Genomic DNA, 20,552 nt, shown 5'->3' with positions numbered 1-20,552 from the left:
CCAGTCAGTGAAAATCGATATAATGTGTGCTGGATTTCAAGATAAGCCAGATAAAACAGATACGTTTTCAAACTGAGTCAAGCTGAAACTGAATATTGTTTAGGAAAAAGTGTAGGAAACATTTTCCCTTTTCCTTTGTCTTTTTCCTTGTAAGATGATTATTTATTCATGATTGTTAATCAGCTTCTTATAATGTATTCTCCTTTGTTTTTCTTTTAGGGGTACACAAAAATTAACGCCTTCAACTGGTCCAAGGTTCGCAAGCTCAGCTTCAAACGCAAAAGGTTCCTAATTAAGCTGAGAGCAGACCCCACTGTAAGTCCATACATAACACTTCCCTTCCTTTCGCACAGTCTGTTCTTCCCTGCATCAATACTTAAATCTGCCTCCTCATCTTTCAGCAGAACGCCCACCACGACACGCTGGAGTTCGCCATGGCCAGCAGGGATTGCTGTAAGATCTTCTGGAAGATCTGCGTGGAGTATCACGCCTTCTTCAGGCTCTTCGAGGAGCCGAAGCCCAAACCCAAGCCTATCCTCTTCACCAGGGGATCCTCGTTCCGCTTCAGGTAAAGAGAGGACAGAAACTAAAAGGACAGGAATCTGCTGTGTTTCGCATTTGTCTTTCATCGCCTGCCTTTCTCTCTGCAGTGGCCGAACCCAGAAGCAGATCATCGATTATGTGAAAGACTCGGAGCTCAAGAAAATACCATTCGAAAGGTTGTAAAAGCTAACCAGGAGTCAGCAGATTTCTGTTTTCTGGATTAGCTGCACATGATTTGACCTCATCTGTCTCTTCCTCTTTTTCAGGAAGCACAGTAAGGTCCTGTCCAACAGCAGCATGTCCCCTCAGTCGTCCTCCTTCAGATCGCAAGTGCCAAAAGAGGTAATCCACCCTCCGTGTAGGCGCTTTCAGTCTGTTTTATCATTTATCTTGAACGGCTACACGGCCTTAAGTACCAGCTGTTTTTGTCCTCCAGGGAGTGAGTGTGTGAATTTGTGCCAATCTGTTCCCGTAGATACATTTCTGTTCAAGCACAATACGAAGACATTTAAAAGCTTCTCCTCTTTCTCTGTATCTTCTGTCAGAGTGCCATGTCTGTCCAGTTAGCAGACCAGCCGGACTCAGCCAGACTGGGTCATCAAGCTGAGTCTAACGGCTCAGAGGAGCCACCGGCAGCTGCGTCCTCCACCAACGGCTTCCACGACCCACCGACAGCGGACCCGACTCGGCAGAACCACAACGGCACCGGATCGGCGCTGGACCCGAACTTCCTCAACCCAGGTCCTTCCTGCAGGGCAAACAAAGGCAGCAGCTCCTCTATTCCTTACATAGACTGCAGCGACATAGACAGCGAATGCGATGTGACAAAGAACAACAGGGGCCACAGCAAAGCAAATGGCAGCAATGCAGATGATGTGTATAATAAGAGGAACGGGGATATGGGTCGAAACGGGGGGCAACCTGGGAATTTGTTTGGGGTTGTGAACGGGTTCTACCACACCAATCACCAGGGGCTGATGCAGCAGCATCAACAGCAGGGTATGATGGGTAACAGAGGCCCCCTAGATCAGTCTCCCAAGACTAACGGGGGTCACGAGCTAACAGATGATGAAATTTTGCCCAATGGAGGTTCATATCACGGTCGCCTCCCGCTCCACAGCACGCTGCTGGATGAGATCTTTCAGGGTCGAGACAAGCGAGTCGCGTCGATAGGCCGACCGTTAGGAACCGGGACTCGTAGTCAGTGCTCCAGCCCGGTGATCAGCAGCTTCCACCACCGCACCAACTCCCTCAGTCACGCCGAGATGACAAACGGTCACGGTACGCCGCGCACACGCTGGGATGATGGCGGGCATTACTTCAATAAACGTCCAGGAGTCATCCCAGTGGAGACTCCAACTATCCAGCAATCCCCCCTACCAAACCAGTACGGTAGCTACTCCCCGATCACCTCGAACCGCACGCCGCCACATTTCGCCAAACCGTACAACAACAACAACATGCGGAACCGCTCCGATACTGATCCGTTCATTCTCAGCCAGCTGACATCCACCCCCGTCCACCGTCACGACCCTCATCGCTCGGTGTTGCACAGCCAAGCTCCACTTTCGGCCCCGATGGAGCGAAGAATGATCATAACTAACGGCAATCACACGGGGAACCTCATTGTTCCAGGTCAGCCGCGCTCCAACACGGTGCAGCGGCTGTTTGGCCGCCAGGGAAAGCACGGTAGCAACCCCAATCGTAACAACTTAAACCAACCGGTCCAAATGATCGACGGATCGACCAGCAGTGGCACCGACACCAGCGACACGGAGTCGGACACTGGTAGCAGCGCGTACAGCCAGCCGCTAATGTACGGCAATCCCGCCGCTGTCAGTTCCATGAATTCGGTCAACTCAAACGGCGTGAGCTCGTCGCCACTGCCGCGCAACAAGTACTCCTTCGGGAGTCTCCAGCTGGAGGAGGGGGAGGATGGCGAGGCGGAGGAGGAGGAGGGGTGTTACCGCTTTAACGAGGAAGATATAGGAGGTCGGGTTTTTAGCTGCTGAAGCCTGAAGAGTAGTTCTGCCTCATATTAGATGCTATAATGCGCTAAATATAACCCTGTTAAGGCGACGTCAGCGTAGCCTATAACAGATAAACTGCTGTGTTAATCACACAACTACATTAACAAAGACTGAAAATCATTCCATTAATAGATTATTGAATAGTAGAAGTACACAAATGTGAATTGCGACTCAATAGATTTAGTCACCTGTTTACACTTGGTTAGCTGGTACACCTTAAACAGTAAGGTTGAGAAGTCGGAGACCACGAGTCAAAATATGTAAAATTTTGCATTTGTTTTGAAATAATACATTTTCAAAATAAAAAATGATTGCTGTTTCCTCCATTTCCCTTGCATGCAGTTGAGCTGGCACGGACTCCACAAGTTTGTTCAGGAGCTGATGACTCATGTTATCCCAGTGTTCAACTTAGCTTCTTGTTGTGCCACAGCTCTGCTTGTGGAGTCCATGCCCATTTGGGTACATGCTGTCATTTAAACAAAAGGGGTCCATAGCAGATAAACATTCCAGAAATTCAACTTTTCCATCGAATGTGACGTTTTTTCGACCATTTTTAATGAAAACAAAAAAAGTATTACATGAAAAACAAATGCAAAATAGAAGAACTTACACTTTTCGACTTTGTAAAAAGGTTCTAACATGTTTTTGAAACATTTTGTGGATATTTCTATCAAATCAAAACACCTACCGACTTTAAGATGAATAGATGAAAGGTCCATTGTTTCTGAACCTCTTAATCCCGACTTTTTTATTGAATTTTTATGCAAGCTTTTTAACTTTAGTCTGACTTCACTTAAAACATTACGTTAAAAACTTTGACTGGCTAATCGATAAAAAGCCTTGAGGCACCTCAGCCAGTTGTCGCTGATGTGTTTAAAAATCAGCATCAGTAATGTTAGAAGAAAAATCTTCCTTACAAAGTGCCATAAACTTAAGAATTGTATATTCAGTGTAGATGTATGTGCAGATGAAATATACCTTCACGTGTATAACTGTAGTTTTGCGGGGAAGATTAGTTCTACAACCCTTCCTCTTTTTTTCATTAAGAAAACCGTTTGATAACGTCAATATTACTCTATTTAGCAGACATGAGGATTCTGTTGATTGTAGCTCACTTTTATAAACAATGTTTTGCTTGTTGTTGAGATATTAAGTCGTTGAAGCAGGAGATGAATTAGGGGAAATGTGACACTTGGAAGATGTGGAGTTGACCAAGATCTGTTGCTTTTCTGGGTCCTTATAGATCAAAGTCTGTTGTAATAATGTTTCCTAATATGTAGTAGCATTTTCTCTGAATCAAACTTTTATAATTATTGACTGTTGTCTGGTGCAATAGAAGGGCTTTAAGATGATAGCTGAGGGATTTCAATGGGAAGTGATGGGAGATGTTGTACATGGTTTGTGTTTAGAGCACCCTGTGGTTGTTCGGGTTGCGTTCGACCACACGGATTGTTCAAATGAGAGATATTCCCCCTTTAATTGTACAGTATATTTGAATGTTTCTTGGTAGGGAATGGGTCGTAGACTTGGAAGAGAAGTGTGTTCAGTGTCTACGGGGATCTGTAGCTGTAGCGGCCGGTCTGCCTTTCTCATTCGGTTTTGGCCGAGCCGACGTCCTTTTTCCTCGGAGCACTTTTTAATGCTTTCATTCGATTTTCTGTCTGTCTGTCGTGGGCGACTTGCACTGTAATTTGGATGTTTGTGGTAGAGACTTTTTTGTAGTGATACTCTTTTGTATTCATTAGTGGAGGAATAGATTTACATCAATTGAAATGTTAGGGAGCGTATCAATATGCCCCTAACCTTTTATATCTGTATTTTTGATAACAACTGTGTGTCTACGTTTCTACTGAGGTTCGTTACACGCGCCCATGCTGCGTCTCTTGGTTGGTCACCGGCTCTTTTCAGACATTTTCCTTCTCTACACACACAATAAGCATCGTCCTCGAACCTGTGACCAATCCGTGGCTGTCTTGCTTTGCTTAGCTTGGCCCCTGGCATGCACCACATGCACACACACAACAAAGGTAGCTCACTGTTTGGTTTCTCTTCCACTTTCTTTGGATGCTGTTTTCTCTCTTTTGTTCCGATGGTGTTTATTGAAGGTGTGCCGGCCCTCCATCCCCCATCACTGTCATTTACTGGCTGTCTGCTCACTGCAACACACGCTTTGTTTTTGTTTCCACTCCAACACTGAATTGGGTTAAACTTTAGTGGATTAATGCACTTTGCTCAAACTGCCTAAAACACACATCAATGTCTGTATTTCCCAAAAATAAAGATGCTAAAATAATTCACTTAAATGATCAACACATTAAGTGATTCTTTGGCTGATGGTCAAAATCCTAATTTGTCCAATACTTTGCTTTGTGACTAAATACCCACAAAGCGAATATTGATATTCCCACCTGCCTTAGTGCTGCAACCTGCTAAAATATCAGCATGTTGGCAATGTAATTCCAAGCATGCTCAAATGCTAACATGGAAAAAAATTATGATTATAAACTTGTTAAACATTATACTGCTAAACACAAGAATGTTAGCATTGTCTTTCTGAGCTTGTTAGCATGCTAGGAGGCTAACCATGATTATGAACATGTTTAACATCATACCTGTTAAAAATCAGCATGTTATTATTGTGTTTTTCGGCGTGTCAACATGCTAACATTAAATAAATATTTTTCTGACTTTGTTTTTGGAAATATAGACATTCAAGTGAATAAAGGTGGACAATTTTCTTTATACCTACTGGTATAAAATTATATATCTATTTAGCGTATATACTTTTCTCAATCTGGACTCCCAGTGTATAAAAAAACTTTATTTAAATCACGTACATAGAATTAACACTAATTTAAGGAAAACTTGGCTGGATTTCTGAAGCCATTTTTCCATGAAAGTACTATAACTCTGGGAGATTTAGAGCTCCCTATGATGTTAGGGGTTTGATATACAAAGTGACTTATCTTCAACTAAATGTCACCAGGGTTTTATCATGTGTAGTCACCTTCTAAAGCCAAACAACTGTTTCTTTCCTCTGAGCTACTCCTTCTTCCTGAAACAAAATGTTCATGCTTCATGCTTTGTAAATGCGCTGTTTGATAAGCATGGTTTCTGTCAGTGGGGGGAAAAAAATGCTGTTTTCTCACCATTTTCCTTTCTTTACTTTTACTGAATGCATGTAAAACCAGGCAAGCTGCTTTTTTTCCTGTCATTCTGCTCTGTTTTTGCTCACGTTGTCTGTGTTTTTCTATCACGGGGCTCAAAATGGTTTCAGATGTTTGAGAGGCGTCGAGTGCAGCATAACTCAAACTTAACGACTCTAGAAACTCCTCATTACTTCTCGAGCTGTCATATTTAATGAACTGCACCACGTCTTTTATCAAATATTTAGAAACCATTTGCGTTTTTTGCCCCAGGTTTTCCTCACTGTGCACAAGGACAAAACAGGGCAGACTCAACTCCAGTGCTCTTTCTATGATGAGCGAGAGGGCGAAGGTAGACAGACACATGTAAAGTAAAGCTTAATGCAATTGTAAGTGTTAAAAAAACAAAAACAAAAGATATCTTTGAGAGAAGTGGGAATTTTTAATTCTGTAAGGTGTGAAAGTCTGAGTATTGTCAGGAGATGGACACACACATAAACATGACTGTTGGAGTTGAGTCCACCTTGTGTTTCCTTTCACTGCCTGTCACCAAATAGCACTTGCAGCAAGTCACTTCCATTGAGGCTTTTTCTTTTTGTATTTTTAATGTACTGTACATACAGTAACAGACTGATAGATTGTGATTTTGTATTAAATTGTAATTTGTATGTTAATGGAGTTAATCAGAGCCAAATTTGCTAGGTTTAACTTTTAAAAAACGAAAAAAGTAAAATGATTGTCGTTTCTTCTGCGGTACACACACTGTGATGATGTGATCGTTATATGACTGATATCAAAGCAAGTAGTTCAACATTTTGGGAAATTGGCAAGAGTGAGATGAGAAGATTGATACCACTTTTATGTATGTACGGTAAATTTGAAGCTAAATGTTAGCTTAGCTTAGCACGGACACTGGAAACGAGAGTAAACAGCTAGCTTGAGAAAAATAGCCTGTTAGCACCCCCAAAGCTAGCTAATTAACATTTAGTATCTTTTTTGTTTTTAGGGACATTTTGTTACTTTTATTAGCTTTGGACAGGCTAGCAGTTTCCCTTTGGTCCCAGCCTTTATGCTAAGCTAAGCTAAGCTAAGCTAACAGGCTTTACTTTACAAGCACAAGAGTGGTATCTATCTTCTCGCCACTCAGTAAGAAAACAAGCAAGTGTATTTCCCAAAGTGCTAAACCATTTTCTTTAATTTAGCTTATTAAAATGGTATAAGGTGGCGTTTTAGCATCACATCTGAGCTTCTCTTTCTGTTTACATAACATACTTTTTACTGACTGACCGACTTCTTTTGAAAGAATAATCAGGCTTCCTGGCTGTTCTTCTGTACTTGTGGTTGTTGTAGATTGAGTTTGCACGTCCTGTATTTACTTCATGTTGTTGAACTCTAAAGCATAAAAGCACAATAGATACAGAACGTGCAAATGTCAAACTGCTGCCAACCTACTGAAGAGCCGCCAACAAGTCTTTTCTTATTCCCTTACAAAAGAAAGGCACTGAAATGATAATCTTTCCCCTAACGCACACTGACTGTATGGCCTGAAGACGCTCTGACTCACTGGTTTTTCTTTGTCACTCTTGTAACACTTTGTATTCCTTTTTATTTTCATCACAAAAACACCCACTGGATTTTCTTTTTTTGTGACTTCTTTGAGGGTTTTTTTTTTCTTTACTCGTCATCACTCTCTTTTTAACACTGTAACTGATTGTGTGCACTAGTGTCAATAAAAAGCGACCTTGTATGTTCGAAAGAAAAGGGACTCCAGAATTTTCTGTAGAGAGAACCGATGTCCGACTCCCCCTTCACCTCCATACCCTGCTTGAATTGTGACCCCCCCCCCCCCACCCGTGTCTTGTGTCGTGGTAGCTAGCCTGTAGCGTAGATGTTGTCCGTTTTTGTTGGGTGTCGTGCAAACATGATCCGACTTGTTTCCGTCTGTTTTTCATGTCCCGTAGCTTCTGTTAGCTTGTCGTTTCACCTGTGTGTTGTCGTTGTGGTAGTTTTTTTTTTTTGTTTAGCTACATTTTCTGTGTGGTGGTAAGTTCTTTTATAGCACCCGTCACAGATCTGCACTCAGTGGTTGCCAGTTTGGTGTATAACAATGGACTCTTTGGAAACTTTGCGCCTGGGCAAGTATACAGTCACAACCTATGTAGTAAACCCTCTGTAGTGATTCTAGCTGTAGTGAAAAGTAGGTCTAACTTTATACTCTTCTGTCCGGATGATCAGATTTTCCCCAAAAAACTACAATCATACCAGACTCCATTTGATAAACAGATGATTTTAGGCATCATCACAACCAGCAAGACTATGCAATATCTATGGAAGACCATATCTAGAGTGCCTTGTAAGGGAAAAGGAAAAGCTGATGAATAACTCATTACTTGATTAGTCGTCTATTTTGATGATCAATTATCGTTTATTTCATGTTTAATGCAAAACTTGAAGCCAATCTCTAGTTCCAGCTACTCCAATGTGATATCTTTGAGTTTGGGACTGTTGATTTTTCATATTTTCTAACATTTTGCAGGACGATTAATGAAAGTACCTTATTAAGGCTACAAAAAATTATTATTATTCAGTCAACTGTAGTTTAAATTTAAGAAAAACAGGCATCCTAACCAGCTCCTAGTGCAACTCCCCAGCTATTTAATAAGCACGACTGTATTATCTGTCTTTTTACTTCCCCTTATACTGCACAAATATGGCCTTTATTAAGTCTTGCAAATAAACTGATTGTATACTCCATAACTATTTACTAACATCTACTCACCTTACCTTTTTAGAGTCACAGAGTAGTTGTAGACTCCCTCAGAGCTCGGGGATCGTAGCATTCTTGTCATGCGGCGACCTGCCTGAACATGACAGCTGCTCATTTTGGGTCCTGACCCGTAGTTTCAGATTGATTGCGTAGCATTGTCTAACCTTGAAATTCAGCGCCACACAGTTTGGTAGGAAGCATTTGGGGAATTTGTGAATCTAGAAGCCGTTTTTCCTTCCCCTAGAGGTGTCTGAGGAAAGAATGAAAATGTCACTAGAAGAATTGAATGATAAGAAAGATGGCAGTGAATTTCATGAGAAATGTAGAATCTAATTTTAACTCCCTTATCCTCTCCTACAATCTCCTCCTTTATCTCACTCTTTGTTCTATTCCTCCCTCCCCTTTCCCATTTTCTATTTTCCTCTCCTCCCCACAGAAAGTCCCGGTTCAGAGGACTCTCCGGGGGGAAGTCCCCAAGTCGTCGTCAACGGCAGCGGCTCGGTAAACGGCCAGGGGCTGGGTCAAGGTCAGAGTCCTGAGGGACGGCTGCTGTCTCCGCTCACGAGCCCGCTGCTCACCGACGCCGGGTGTGTCCGCATCGAAGATGAAGAGGAGGCGAGGAGGAAGGTGGGAGAGTGGATGCAGCACTTGATCTGTTTTGTAGATCGAATCATCTCAAAAGCACCGCTAAGCTTTAACGATGCTAGAAAAAACATACAGCTCGTATAGTACAGTTATGTATGTCCACAGTGCCCTCCCTGAAACAGTGACTCAGCCAATAGCAACCTCACAAGGTGTGTCAGATTGTATTAAATGCTGAGCTGAACAGCTTTATGACGTAGCTCTACTTATTCTCTGTGTCTGAAGACCAAGTGGAAGGCAGTGGATCTGTCAGATTCAACTCAAAAGAATCGCTAAGCTCTACCTATAGCGGCTCTCCATGGTGCCGTGCCAGATTTTATTGAACGCTGAGCTGAAAGCAACAAACATCATTCTGATGTAGCTGTACTTAGTCTCAGGGCAGTGGATATGGCATCCTCTGTGGATTATTGGTTATAATCAAGAGAAAAGATTCCTCTATCAGGATGGACAGACATGCAAGAGATGTCGTCTTTACAGAGTAAATAGAAAAATAATTTGATAATTACAAAATGCAGAAAAAAGTGTACATTTTAGGTAGATGGCAAAGTAATCTGTTGCTGTAGGAAAATGTGCTGTATTTGAGGCTGATAGTCTCCTTTTGTTACATTAAAGCTGATTTCTATAGAAATAACAAAAGTCTTTAGCTGTGATTATGTGAATAGATAGACGGATGATCGTTCTCCTCCTTCTCTTTGTGTCCAGAAGTTTCCCACAGACAAGGCCTACTTCATAGCCAAGGAACTGTTGACCACGGAGCGGACCTACCTCAAAGACCTGCAGGTCATCACAGAGGTAAGAAAGACGGTTCTACTCTTTCTCTTTAGCAGCAGAAGCTACAGGGATCACTTTTTTGAGAGTTTGTTGCTCTCGCCTTGTCTGTTACCATGTGGACACTAACTGGAAGGCCATTCCCAACTGTCTGAGAGAGAGAAAGCCATCTGTGCCTGTCTGGTTAAGTGTAAACACATTCTCTTAAGTACACAGCCCTGCAACGCACCAAGAGAGCGAGAACCAAGGTTGGTCGCTTTAAAGCCTCGATACTGGAATAGTGAGTCAGTGCTGGTTATTTCCAAACCCTGAATTTTGGGGACAGTGACCCAACATTAGTCTTTTTTTTAAAAGCTCATGTGTTGGGACAGTGAGTCAGCTGGGATCAGGATGTGATTTGGTGTTTTCGCAGCCTAAATATCGGGAAATTGAGCTCAGTTTGGTGTTTTCAAAGCAAAAATATTGGGAAGAGCAGCTTAAATTCGGCTCTCCGTTCCAGCAGTTTTTCCTTTTTTTTGTTCCCATCCCGAAAACGGGCTTTAATGTGCATTTAGTTTGGCGTGCGACTAAAGACGGAGGTTCAACATCTGAGACTTTATTCAGATTTTTCATGTGCAGGACAGATGAGGGATGAAAACACGGCTTCTCAGTGGGCATTTTCTACAATCCCATTTTTTTATTTTTGCTTGAAAAGTGCCTGAATTTGACTCCTAAAAAGCTGAACAAACTCCGTCTGAGAGCAGTTTGTGTGTTATAACTTTCCTTGTACAAGCAAGCAAACTTGCATCTCCTCTTTAAGACAACACAGACGGTTCGCTCCCGGCTCTTTTAGTTTACAAGCAAAACCGCTAACATCAACAGAGAGGAAAAAAAACTCACTGTGCATCTTAAACCCAGGGATGAAAGTGCAGCTCAATGTGGGTCAGACACGTGATCCAACTTTACTGTCTGTTACTGACAAATGAGGGGAAAATCAGCAGCGGGAGGGTGATTGGTCGAGACCACCGGTGGGGAGGACGCAGGTCGAGCAGCGAGCACCTGCCTGATGAAGAGCGTGTCGCCTTAATATGATGACTCTGAGCGTGGCTTCTGACCTCGCCGCCGAGGGAGAACGATCATATTTCCCCTCTCTTGTGTCTTTTTCTGCCTCTCAGCTGTTTTCCTTCTCAACAGTAGTTTCCAGCATCTTTGATGTGGGAGGAAGGCGTGCGCTGGCACTTTTTTAAAAACCTCTTAAATACTTTCTTTGGCTGGCAGCACTCACTCCTGAGATCCCACACCCTTCCATTCCTCCCTCCTTCCCTCCCTAGTGGTGGAATGTAACTGAGTACATCTACTCAGTGTTGAAAAAAAGGTACCCAGAAGTCGAACTTGAGTAAAAGTAAAGATATCACATTAAAATATTTATTTTTGGTAAGTGAAAGTCATCCATATGAATAATAGTTCAGTTAAAGTCTTAAAATATCTGATATTAAATGTAATAAAGCATCAAAATTCCAATTTTGAATTAAATTATATATACAGAACAACTACATGTTTGAAGGTGTTTCTTTTAATCTGCAAAGTAACTAAAGTAATCAAATAAACAAACTAATGCAGTGGAATAAAAAGTAAAGTAATTCTCTTTGGTATCAGTGCTTGTCCCTCTCTGCCTCCCCCGCTCTTGTCATGCTGTCACCTCTCCCCTCCCTCCCACCGCGTCCTTCTGGTAAACAGCTGGACGGCCTCCTGTCTGCTCTCGCTGTCATAGCGGCGTGTGATTTACTCTGTGAGGGGAATATAACACCTCTGTGTCAGGGGTTGTCGTGCACTCGCTCAGGTCCTGGAGGATCAACGTGTGTGTCTGTCTGTCTGTCTGTCTGTGTGTGTGTGTGTGTGTGTGTGTGTGTGTGAGTGAGTGATTGAGTGTGTGTGAATGTGTGTGTTTGTGTGTGTGTGTGCGTGCGTGTGTGTGTGATCCTCGGTACAAACAAATGTCATTGTGCTTTCAAGCGGAATCACTCAGCCTGACCCACTGACCTCCTGGATCATACCAGTGTTGTGTGTGTTTTGTGTATGTGTGGTTCCTCATATATGTCACTTCTGATCACTGTCAGTGTTGGTTTCAGGGATTTTGACATAAATCTTAGATTATTACACTTTGAAGAACTATAATCTAGTGTATTCATTTTTGTTTTTAAAGCATAACAATGATAACCAGGTCCTTGTAGGTGATTTTCTCAGTGAATTTGGTATGAAAATGTCACAGCATAGTGAGTCCAGATTGTCAAATAGCTTTCATTTGGTCTAACATACACTCAAAAACCTAAACATATACGATTGATTATTACTTAAGACAAAGAAAAGCAATAAATCTGAGAATTTGGGGCATTTTTTCTTGAAGAAAATGACAATTAATTGTTGATTTATAGTTAATTTAGATTCATTTTGATTTAAAATCTTAAGCTCATTCGTTTCCTCGTGGTAGAGCCACCCTTTAAGTGTGCATTATGGAAGAATGGTTTAAAAAATTCAGCATTATACACAATCTGCAGATAAATAAGAGCTTTCGCATTATGTTGAAGATGTTAATGTGCTGTTTTTCAGAGATATCCACTGAAGTTAGCATGCTAACCAGCTAGCCTCGGCCATGGCATGTTTCATAATACCATGTAGAAGACCTCATTCTCAAAGCTCTACAGCTTCACACCTCTTCTGAACCCATCGTGTCTTCGTCATTCTTAGATTCAGGAGTTCTGGTCAGAGCTGTTGTAAATCGCCTCTGTAGTGTATTACCAGTTTTCAAACTAGCTTCCACCAGTTTCAGAGTCTGTGTTTGGCCCTGATCCTGAATTCAAAAGATGATCATTTACATATTGCACCTGTTAATGTGGCTCTCTGCTGGAAGGACCCTCCAAGCACCAGCTCATTGTCCTCTCAAATTTGTTCTCATTGAACTGATTTGGTACTTCAAGCGGTGTATGTTTTCTGTTTTTTTAAATTTAACCACATGTGTGTGTTTGTGTCCTGCAGTCCTTCCATGGTGTTGCGGAGAAAGACGAGGCCTTCCCAGAGTCTGTCAAGAACCTGATCTCCACCAGCTACGATCCACTTTACAAGTTTCACCAGGGATTCCTCAAAGAGGTGGAGCAGCGTCTGGCACAGTGGTCAGTATCTGTGTGTTCCCATTCAGAAAACTTGGTGTGTAGCAGACATTCACTCATTCTAATAAACCACGATGATATTTTATGCCTCTCTGCAGAAGACTAGAGGGGCACTATGTAGTTTTGTAGAAGAAATACAAACTCAGAAATATAATTTTTTTCAATAAGTGAACAAGCTGTTCTCAGAGGAAAATAAGGTCCCAGAACACAGTTTGAAGCTAGAAAGGTGGCAGGGTCCGCCACATGTAAACAAAGTAAACACTATGTAACTGTGTTGTCCTTTCAGGCACGTTTGTTTATTCAGTCATGAAAACAAAGAGAGTTTATTTATCTAGTTTGTTTAGACAACAAGATCTTTCCCTTCTAGTTATAATTTCTTCCCCAAAACTACAGACTGAACCTTTAAATGGCTTAAATTCAGCACAGAAAGAAGAGAAATGATAATCAATTCAGACACTGATGTGGCTTCTTATAAGCAATTCACTGCAAGACAAAGTCTACAAAGAGTTGAAGGAATTAAAAGGGATTACTGGATGTAAACAAGACAAATCCACCACAAAAATTAGAAGGATTTTAAGAGCAGATTAGTGTTTACTCAAGACGTGACTGTACTTTAGCAAGACACAAACAAATGATTTAACTCCACTGTGGTGTTTCTGTATCATGTTGGATAATCTTTTACAAACAAACAAGCAAAAACCTTCACTAAAGGACAAATAAGACGATTTGGATTCTGTTTATTCATTTGTTTTATTCAGACAAACGGGATAATTAGTGGAATAATTGCTACACCACGATAATCATTTTCAAGTCACCACATTCCAGCGTAATTAAATAAATGCAACCATGCCTTCATCCGGGGTAAATAACGACACAGAGAGACTAATGTGGCTCTGCATGGGAGCTAATGTGCACATGCAAAGCCCTCGTTTCCTCCGATGGGATCCTTGTCTGTGTTATTTCTGTAATGACAGACGGGAGGACACACACACGCACACACACACACACACACACACATCCCAATGACTTGCTGGTCGGATGAGCAGGATTGTGGGAATCGAGTGGAAGATTTTCCAGTCGCGTGCATCAGAAACGCAGCTCTTCTCTGACATCTACTGGTGAATCAGTGTAACTGCAGGTGCAACAAGCTCATTATATTCTTTCTCTTTCAGGGAGGGTCGTTCAAACGCTCATATTAAAGGAGACTATCAACGTATTGGTGACATTCTCCTGAAGAACATCCAGGGTCTGAGGGTAACTTCGTCTTTTTCTTTTGTTGTCTTTGTAAGATTTGGTTTACAGGTGTAGAAGTTACAGATGGTTTGAGTTGTTGATGTTCATCTTGGCTCCTTTCTCTAAATCTTCATTCTTTTGGATCTGCAGCAGCAGACCGTTCACCTCCAGAAACATTCAGAGTGCCTGGTGGAACTGGAGCGGGCCTGCAGGTATGTGACCGGAGGCCTCCACCGCCAGAAGTGGTCGGGTAGTTAGTTTGATGAGAAAACAGTGTCGAGGAGAACAACAGTGTAGGAGCATTTTGAAAGGCAACACTTTGCATCTCCGTCCCTCAGGTCCATTCGTAAGGTGGAGACCGTGTGTCGAGACTTCGAGCAGCAGAGAGTTTGCTACCTGCCCTTCAACATCTTCCTCCTCCGGCCTCTGCACCGCCTGCTGCACTACAAGCTCATCCTGGAGAGGCTCTGCAAGCACTACCCGCCCACCCACGACGACTTCAGGGACTGCAGAGGTACGGCTCTGCCTTTTTCTTTTTCTTTTCATCCTCACCTCTCCTCCCTCGTATGTATTTTCATCTACAGTCATCTTTTCATCTTCCTTTCAGCGGCCCTGGCGGACATTTCAGAGATGGTGGTGCAGCTCCAAGGCACCATGATGAAGATGGAGAACTTCCAGAAGCTTTTAGAGCTGAAGAAAGATCTGACCGGCATCGATATCCTCGCCATCCCCGGGAGGGTAGGACTCCAGATTTCCTCCCATTTTGTTAATTTATCTTTATCGGCTTTCTGTCCTACTCTTGGTCATATGTTTGTGTTCAACCTGCAGGAATTTATCAGGCTCGGCTGCCTCAGCAAGCTCTCAGGGAAGGGCCTTCAGCAGAGGATGTTCTTCCTGGTACGACAGTTCAGCTACTTCTCGAAAACAAAGCTAATATCAGCGATAGCACAAAAATAATCTGTAAATAATCTGCTTGTCCTCTGCAGTTCAGCGATTCCTTGGTGTACACCAGTCGAGGAATGACGCCGTCCAACCAGTTTAAAGTTCACGGCCAGCTGCCTCTTTACGGCATGACGGTAAGTTACGTGACCATGTTCCCCAGGCAACATATAGGTTGAAAAAGGTGCAATATGTAAGCAGCTGAGTTGCTAGCCGCACAGCTAACCGAGCTAAAAGGCTAATGACAGCAGTACAATACAGTTTTCAGCACTTAGCCCCCTATTTGTTTGGAGGCAGCATGTTCTTTCACACCGCACCTTTAATGTGTTTCTGTTTCCGTTTTGATTGTTTCCGCAGATCCGGGAGAGCGAGGAGGAGTGGGGAGTCCCTCATTCGTTCACCTTGTTCGGGCAGCGCCAGTCCGTGGTGGTGGCCGCCAGGTAAACACAGACACAGTCCAAGAAAATCACACTTTTAAATAATAATGACACAATTTCACGAGATTTAAGGCCATATATTAAAGGTCCGGTGTGCAGGATTTAGGGGAATCAACAGAATAGAATGTTTTCAGGAGTCCGTAATAAAACCACCTGACCTTAGAATGAGCCTCTACCTTCATGGTACTGCAACACGGCGGTCCAGGGTGAGACGACGGGTGGTTACAATCTGCAACCTCACCGCTAGATGCCGCGCTGCCCCTCTAAGAGTGAACCAGACGAATGAAAGAATTAATAGAAAAGCAAACAAGAACGCAGAGCGAAAACTAATTTGTTTCTAAAAATAACAGTTTGAAAGTTTAATGCAGGTCGGCTTCATAAAAAATGGATTTCCTCTCTGCAGGACCTCTGCCACAGTTTGGTCGTCCTCTCATTAAAAATCATCTGTTCGACCTATTTTCTATTCAGCAACTTGTTCACTCATTAAAGTTTTATCAGCGAGGAATTTCAGATCCAATCTCTGACTCATTTTGCTCTGCTTGCGTCCAGCTGTGCGTCAGAGATGGAGCGGTGGGTGGAGGACATCCGGATGGCCATCGACCTGGCGGAGCAGAGCAGCAGCCCGAACGCCGACCTGCTGTCCACCAGCCTCTCTGACAACAGTAAGTCTGTCCTGGACTGTACGCACTGTCAAGAGCTTGTTGTGCGTACGAGAGTGTGGTCACATGAATTAATGTTTGACCAGACTTTTCTACTCCTTCCTGCCGACTTAATCATCTATCACAATATTCTAGGACTGTCTGGAACGCTGTGCGAACCAGAACGTTGAGTCATAAAAAAGTCCCGCAGGAGAGTTATTTCTAGAAAATGTTTCCACATGAGATTTGTCCCCAATCGTGGCTTCTCTCAGACTCCAGCTGCGACCTGTTCGCTTCACTGACTGATGGTATTTACTTTCTTTCAATAAGAGAAATGCATCATCTTTTCACCTGCAGTCCACACAACCTTGCACTTACATATCAATCCTTCCTCCCTTTCTTTTCCTCTAAAACGACAGATGGCTGCCTTCAGCGCCTCATGAATAACCCCGCTTGAATCGTTCCAGGCGGTCTTTCATCATATTTTTTAATGTCACCTGATATATGTAGGTCCCGGCCCCAGCTGTCGCCCCTCTTTCTCATCTTCTTTTTCCTCTCATTCTTAAAACGCCTGTCACGATGTTCAATGAGGCTTCCACCTGGCGACCTTTGCTTTGACGTCTCCATTATCCCCCGTTAAAAATCGCCCTCTATGTACATTTATAACTCAAACAGTTAAAGAGTATTGGCTTACAAGTAACAACAAAAGGAGGATTTCTTTCCTCCCTCCTTTCTTTCTTTCTTTCTTTCTTTCAGACTGTATTGAAATTGCTTTGATCACCAATCTGCTTCAGCACTTTGTTCTGTGTCAAAGAGCTGCAGCCGCGTTAAAACCCAATCTAGCCGAAGCATCATCAGCCAATCTTGCGTAACACAACAATCCTCAGTATGTTGCAGAGCTTGTTCCTCGAGGCATTACCGTCTTGCAGGAGATGCCAAATGAAAAAAAACCTGTTTGTACCCAGTGATTAGAGCTTAACAAGCTAAACAAACACAGTAAACAAAGTAAGATAAATCTAATTACTTCTAACCTCTCAACAACTGTAACCAAAGTTGAAGATATTGCTTACTTTGCTCGCTGTTTTAAGACGATTCAAGGTGTCGAAACTGAGTAAAAGGATGTCAGACGAGTCAAAAATGTTGAAATTTAGTCGGTTGAGAAGTTGGATTGAACCAGCTAAAATGTACTAAACAGTCGAAACAAATAGACTGTTACAGAAGTTTATGTGTTTTTTGGCAACGGCAACATGCAGTTTATGGACAGAATAACATTACGTGCAGTCACTGGTGTAATTATGGAGGGAATTTAGCTCCACATTTGGCTCGGTGGCTAACTGAAAGGGCTTGTCAGTGTGTTTAGCTAACAGTGTGAGCTAACCAACTGAGCTACAGGCTCCATTCATCATTTAAATGACTACATGTGGGCTAACATGTTCAATTAAGAAAATCAATGATTGAGGAAATCGTAAGTCATCGTAAAATAACTGAAGTTTTAATGTATTTATTCACTTTTTTAGCTATTTGTCAACTGATTTGAGGCTTTAGGATGAATGTAGAGCTTCATACTCAGTATTACACTCTTTAATTATATAGCTAACAGTCGTATTTAATAATTAATTAGAAAAGAGTAAAATGTATTAGTTTGTATGAAGCCAAAATGTCTCTGAATTTATATTTCTTGGGGTTTTATAAAGGTAACAGTTCCAAATCATTCCATTCTTTGTCTGCCTTGATTTGATTGTAACCCTCGACTGGCCGTCGTTCCGCAGAGCTGTCGGAGGACGGCGGCGCGGAGCTGGAGTCGGAGGAGGAGCTCTGCGGCTCGCGCTCGTCTCTGGAGCGCCAGGGTCACCGCGGTAACACCACCGTGCACGTGTGCTGGCATCGCAACACCAGCGTGTCCATGGTGGACTTCAGCGTCGCTGTGGAGGTACCGGACTGTGTTTGACCGTCGTCTCTCCACACATCACACGACTGTTTCTCCTGTAGCTGTGGAGTCCAAGTCTTGTTTCTGTCCTGTGTGTCCTGCTCGTCTTCTCCACAAAGGACCATTGATTCAATGTCCTTTGTCTTCTCTCATGTCTGTGTTTTTGTCCTCACTTCTTTCACCCTGCCTCTTTTCCATTCTCCATCCTCCATTTGTCCGTCAGTCCATGTCTGTCCGTCCACGCTGACATTGCTAGAGGCCTGTAGTCCGGCCAGTGAGTTGTCGAGGCCCCTCAGCAGACTTCAGGGGCCCGTGTCTCTCTCTGTGGTTTGCTGGTACAGAGCGCACAGCCTGTCCTTTAGTGGCACCTACTGGAGTAGAGAGGTACTGCAACAGCAAAAACTTAACGATCCATGTATGGAAACCCTCCAGAAATTTCAAAGAAACCTAAGCTGAAGCATCTGATTAAAGGATAAATTGAAACAGCAACGTTTCATTGGACTACTGGATATTTAGAAGAGATGATGCTTTCCTGTCTTTTCTCCTAATTTCTTGAAACTCTGATCTATTTCGCCTCACACGTCCTCTGTGTTTCCAGAACCAGCTCTCAGGTAACCTGCTGAGGAAGTTTAAGAACAGTAACGGCTGGCAGAAGCTCTGGGTGGTGTTCACCAACTTCAGCCTCTTCTTCTACAAGTCGCACCAGGTGAGAATAATAAGAATGTAATGAGTTGAGGAAGAAAACAACAGAATATTGATTATTGATGATTTCCTGTCCTCGCGACTCGTCTCCTCTCAGGACGACTACCCTCTGGCCAGCCTCCCCCTGCTGGGCTACTCTGTCACCGTCCCGTCCGAGTCGGAGAACATCCACAAAGACTACGTCTTCAAACTCCACTTTAAATCCCACGTCTACTACTTCAGATCGGAGAGCGAGTACACCTTTGAAAGGTACGGTGAACAGTGATCGGAGTTCGAAATGCATTTATGTCTATCTGATACACCGTATTTTTGGGGCTGGTGCAGAGAAAAATATTCAATTAAATATCGATTTATTGGATGATGGACACATATGGAACCAAATATGTGCTAACTGCTGTCTTTTCACTTGTTTTCCCGCCTCCAGGTGGATGGAGGTGATCCGCAGCGCCACATGCTCCGCCAGCCGCCCACTGCCGAGCACCAGGAAAGACCTTTACTGATGAACGTGCCTCCGTCGGCGCTCCGCCTGCCGGGCGAAGATCTGAACACGAGGCTGCACAAACACCAGACAAAGACTCTTATTATTATACTGTAGAATCACACCGCAGGCGCTCGATTGATTCCACACTAATTAATACCTCTGAACGGCCGATTCAGACGAGCTCAGAGGTCCTCCTCCTACGTCACCTCCACCCTCTTATTACACACTTTCTGCACCACTGGTGTCTGATTAGAGACGCGTAGTTTTTCCCTTTTTTTCTGCGTCTTCCTGGCAGTGTTTTTTTTTGTTTTCTTTTACATGTGAGTGTTGTTCACATGCACACACGAGGATTTAATTGTTCACCCCCCGATGACGTATCATGTTTACAGTACGGAGGATTTTTTTTTTTATCTGTGATACACCTGAAAGAAATACCAGAAGTATTTTGGGGGACACTGAAGCATGAGTTTGCGCACCATGTGGTATGTTTCTATGGTGGATATTGCTGCGCGAGGACGATACAACGTGTAAATAAAATGTCTGAAATCAGGATTTTAATCTCAACGCAGAAGGACAAGTGTGTGCATGTGAACATACGTTTTTTGTCCGACAATCTACGTATAATAAGATGAATTCAATGTGACGCCAGTTAAAGAAACACATCCATCTTTTTCCTTTTTGTAAGGCGATCTTTTGTACAGTACTTTGATACACTGTGAAATGTTCTTTTGTCTTTGTTTTCCTCTTGAAACAAAAAAAAGGCTTTTAAATGACTTCCAAACTGCTTCCAACGCCAACAGAGATTTCACTGGTCCGTTTGCCAAATACCTTCTGTATTCCTCCAGCTTTCTGGATTTTAACTATTCTGAATAAAGATGAAAGAAAAGATTGTGTTCGTATGGGAAAAAAAAAAAGTCAGAAAAATTGACGTCTGTTTGTTTGTTATTATGAAGACAAACATTGAAATGGTGTTTCTGCTTGAGTTGTACCCGTGCATGCTTTTCAAAACAGATCATGCTGTTAGAAACCGGAGAATGCAGCTCCACAGGTCTGCTCAGACGTCACAATTCCGAATATGATTCCTGGTTGGTGGGAATCATCAAATTTGGGTCCCATTTTTAAAATTTACAATCACAAACAAACACGTCGTTTTATA

At 42.9% G+C, this 20,552-nt stretch overlaps 1 protein-coding gene across 7 annotated transcripts in view; it reads left to right on the top strand.

Annotated features, from left to right (window-relative positions):
* The window catches only part of LOC115577187 (FERM, ARHGEF and pleckstrin domain-containing protein 1-like), a 60,144-nt gene extending 39,860 nt beyond the window's left edge, over positions 1–20,284 (top strand). For 4 of the 7 annotated variants that reach the window (XM_030410105.1, XM_030410104.1, XM_030410103.1 and 1 more), the window contains 19 exons: positions 220–315; positions 402–568; positions 651–719; positions 810–885; positions 1,089–1,284; positions 8,923–9,113; positions 9,831–9,920; positions 12,909–13,042; positions 14,212–14,293; positions 14,423–14,484; positions 14,611–14,786; positions 14,880–15,169; positions 15,259–15,348; positions 15,569–15,651; positions 16,198–16,310; positions 18,056–18,216; positions 18,812–18,919; positions 19,013–19,164; positions 19,340–20,284. In XM_030410105.1, the coding sequence (XP_030265965.1) occupies positions 220–315; positions 402–568; positions 651–719; positions 810–885; positions 1,089–1,284; positions 8,923–9,113; positions 9,831–9,920; positions 12,909–13,042; positions 14,212–14,293; positions 14,423–14,484; positions 14,611–14,786; positions 14,880–15,169; positions 15,259–15,348; positions 15,569–15,651; positions 16,198–16,310; positions 18,056–18,216; positions 18,812–18,919; positions 19,013–19,164; positions 19,340–19,415 (2,412 nt within the window). In that variant the 3' untranslated portion in view covers positions 19,416–20,284. The remainder of the gene's footprint in view (positions 1–219; positions 316–401; positions 569–650; positions 720–809; positions 886–1,088; positions 1,285–8,922; positions 9,114–9,830; positions 9,921–12,908; positions 13,043–14,211; positions 14,294–14,422; positions 14,485–14,610; positions 14,787–14,879; positions 15,170–15,258; positions 15,349–15,568; positions 15,652–16,197; positions 16,311–18,055; positions 18,217–18,811; positions 18,920–19,012; positions 19,165–19,339) is intronic. The other 3 variants (XM_030410109.1, XM_030410108.1, XM_030410107.1) reach the window with 3 other exon arrangements.
* Positions 20,285–20,552: the final 268 nt, after the last annotated feature.

Source organism: Sparus aurata, chromosome 24 (assembly GCF_900880675.1).
Source record: "Sparus aurata chromosome 24, fSpaAur1.1, whole genome shotgun sequence".
In the NCBI taxonomy this organism is placed as follows: Eukaryota; Metazoa; Chordata; class Actinopteri; order Spariformes; family Sparidae; genus Sparus; species Sparus aurata.
Note: the sequence above shows the minus strand (reverse complement) of the source record. Positions and strands in the feature narration are given on the sequence as shown.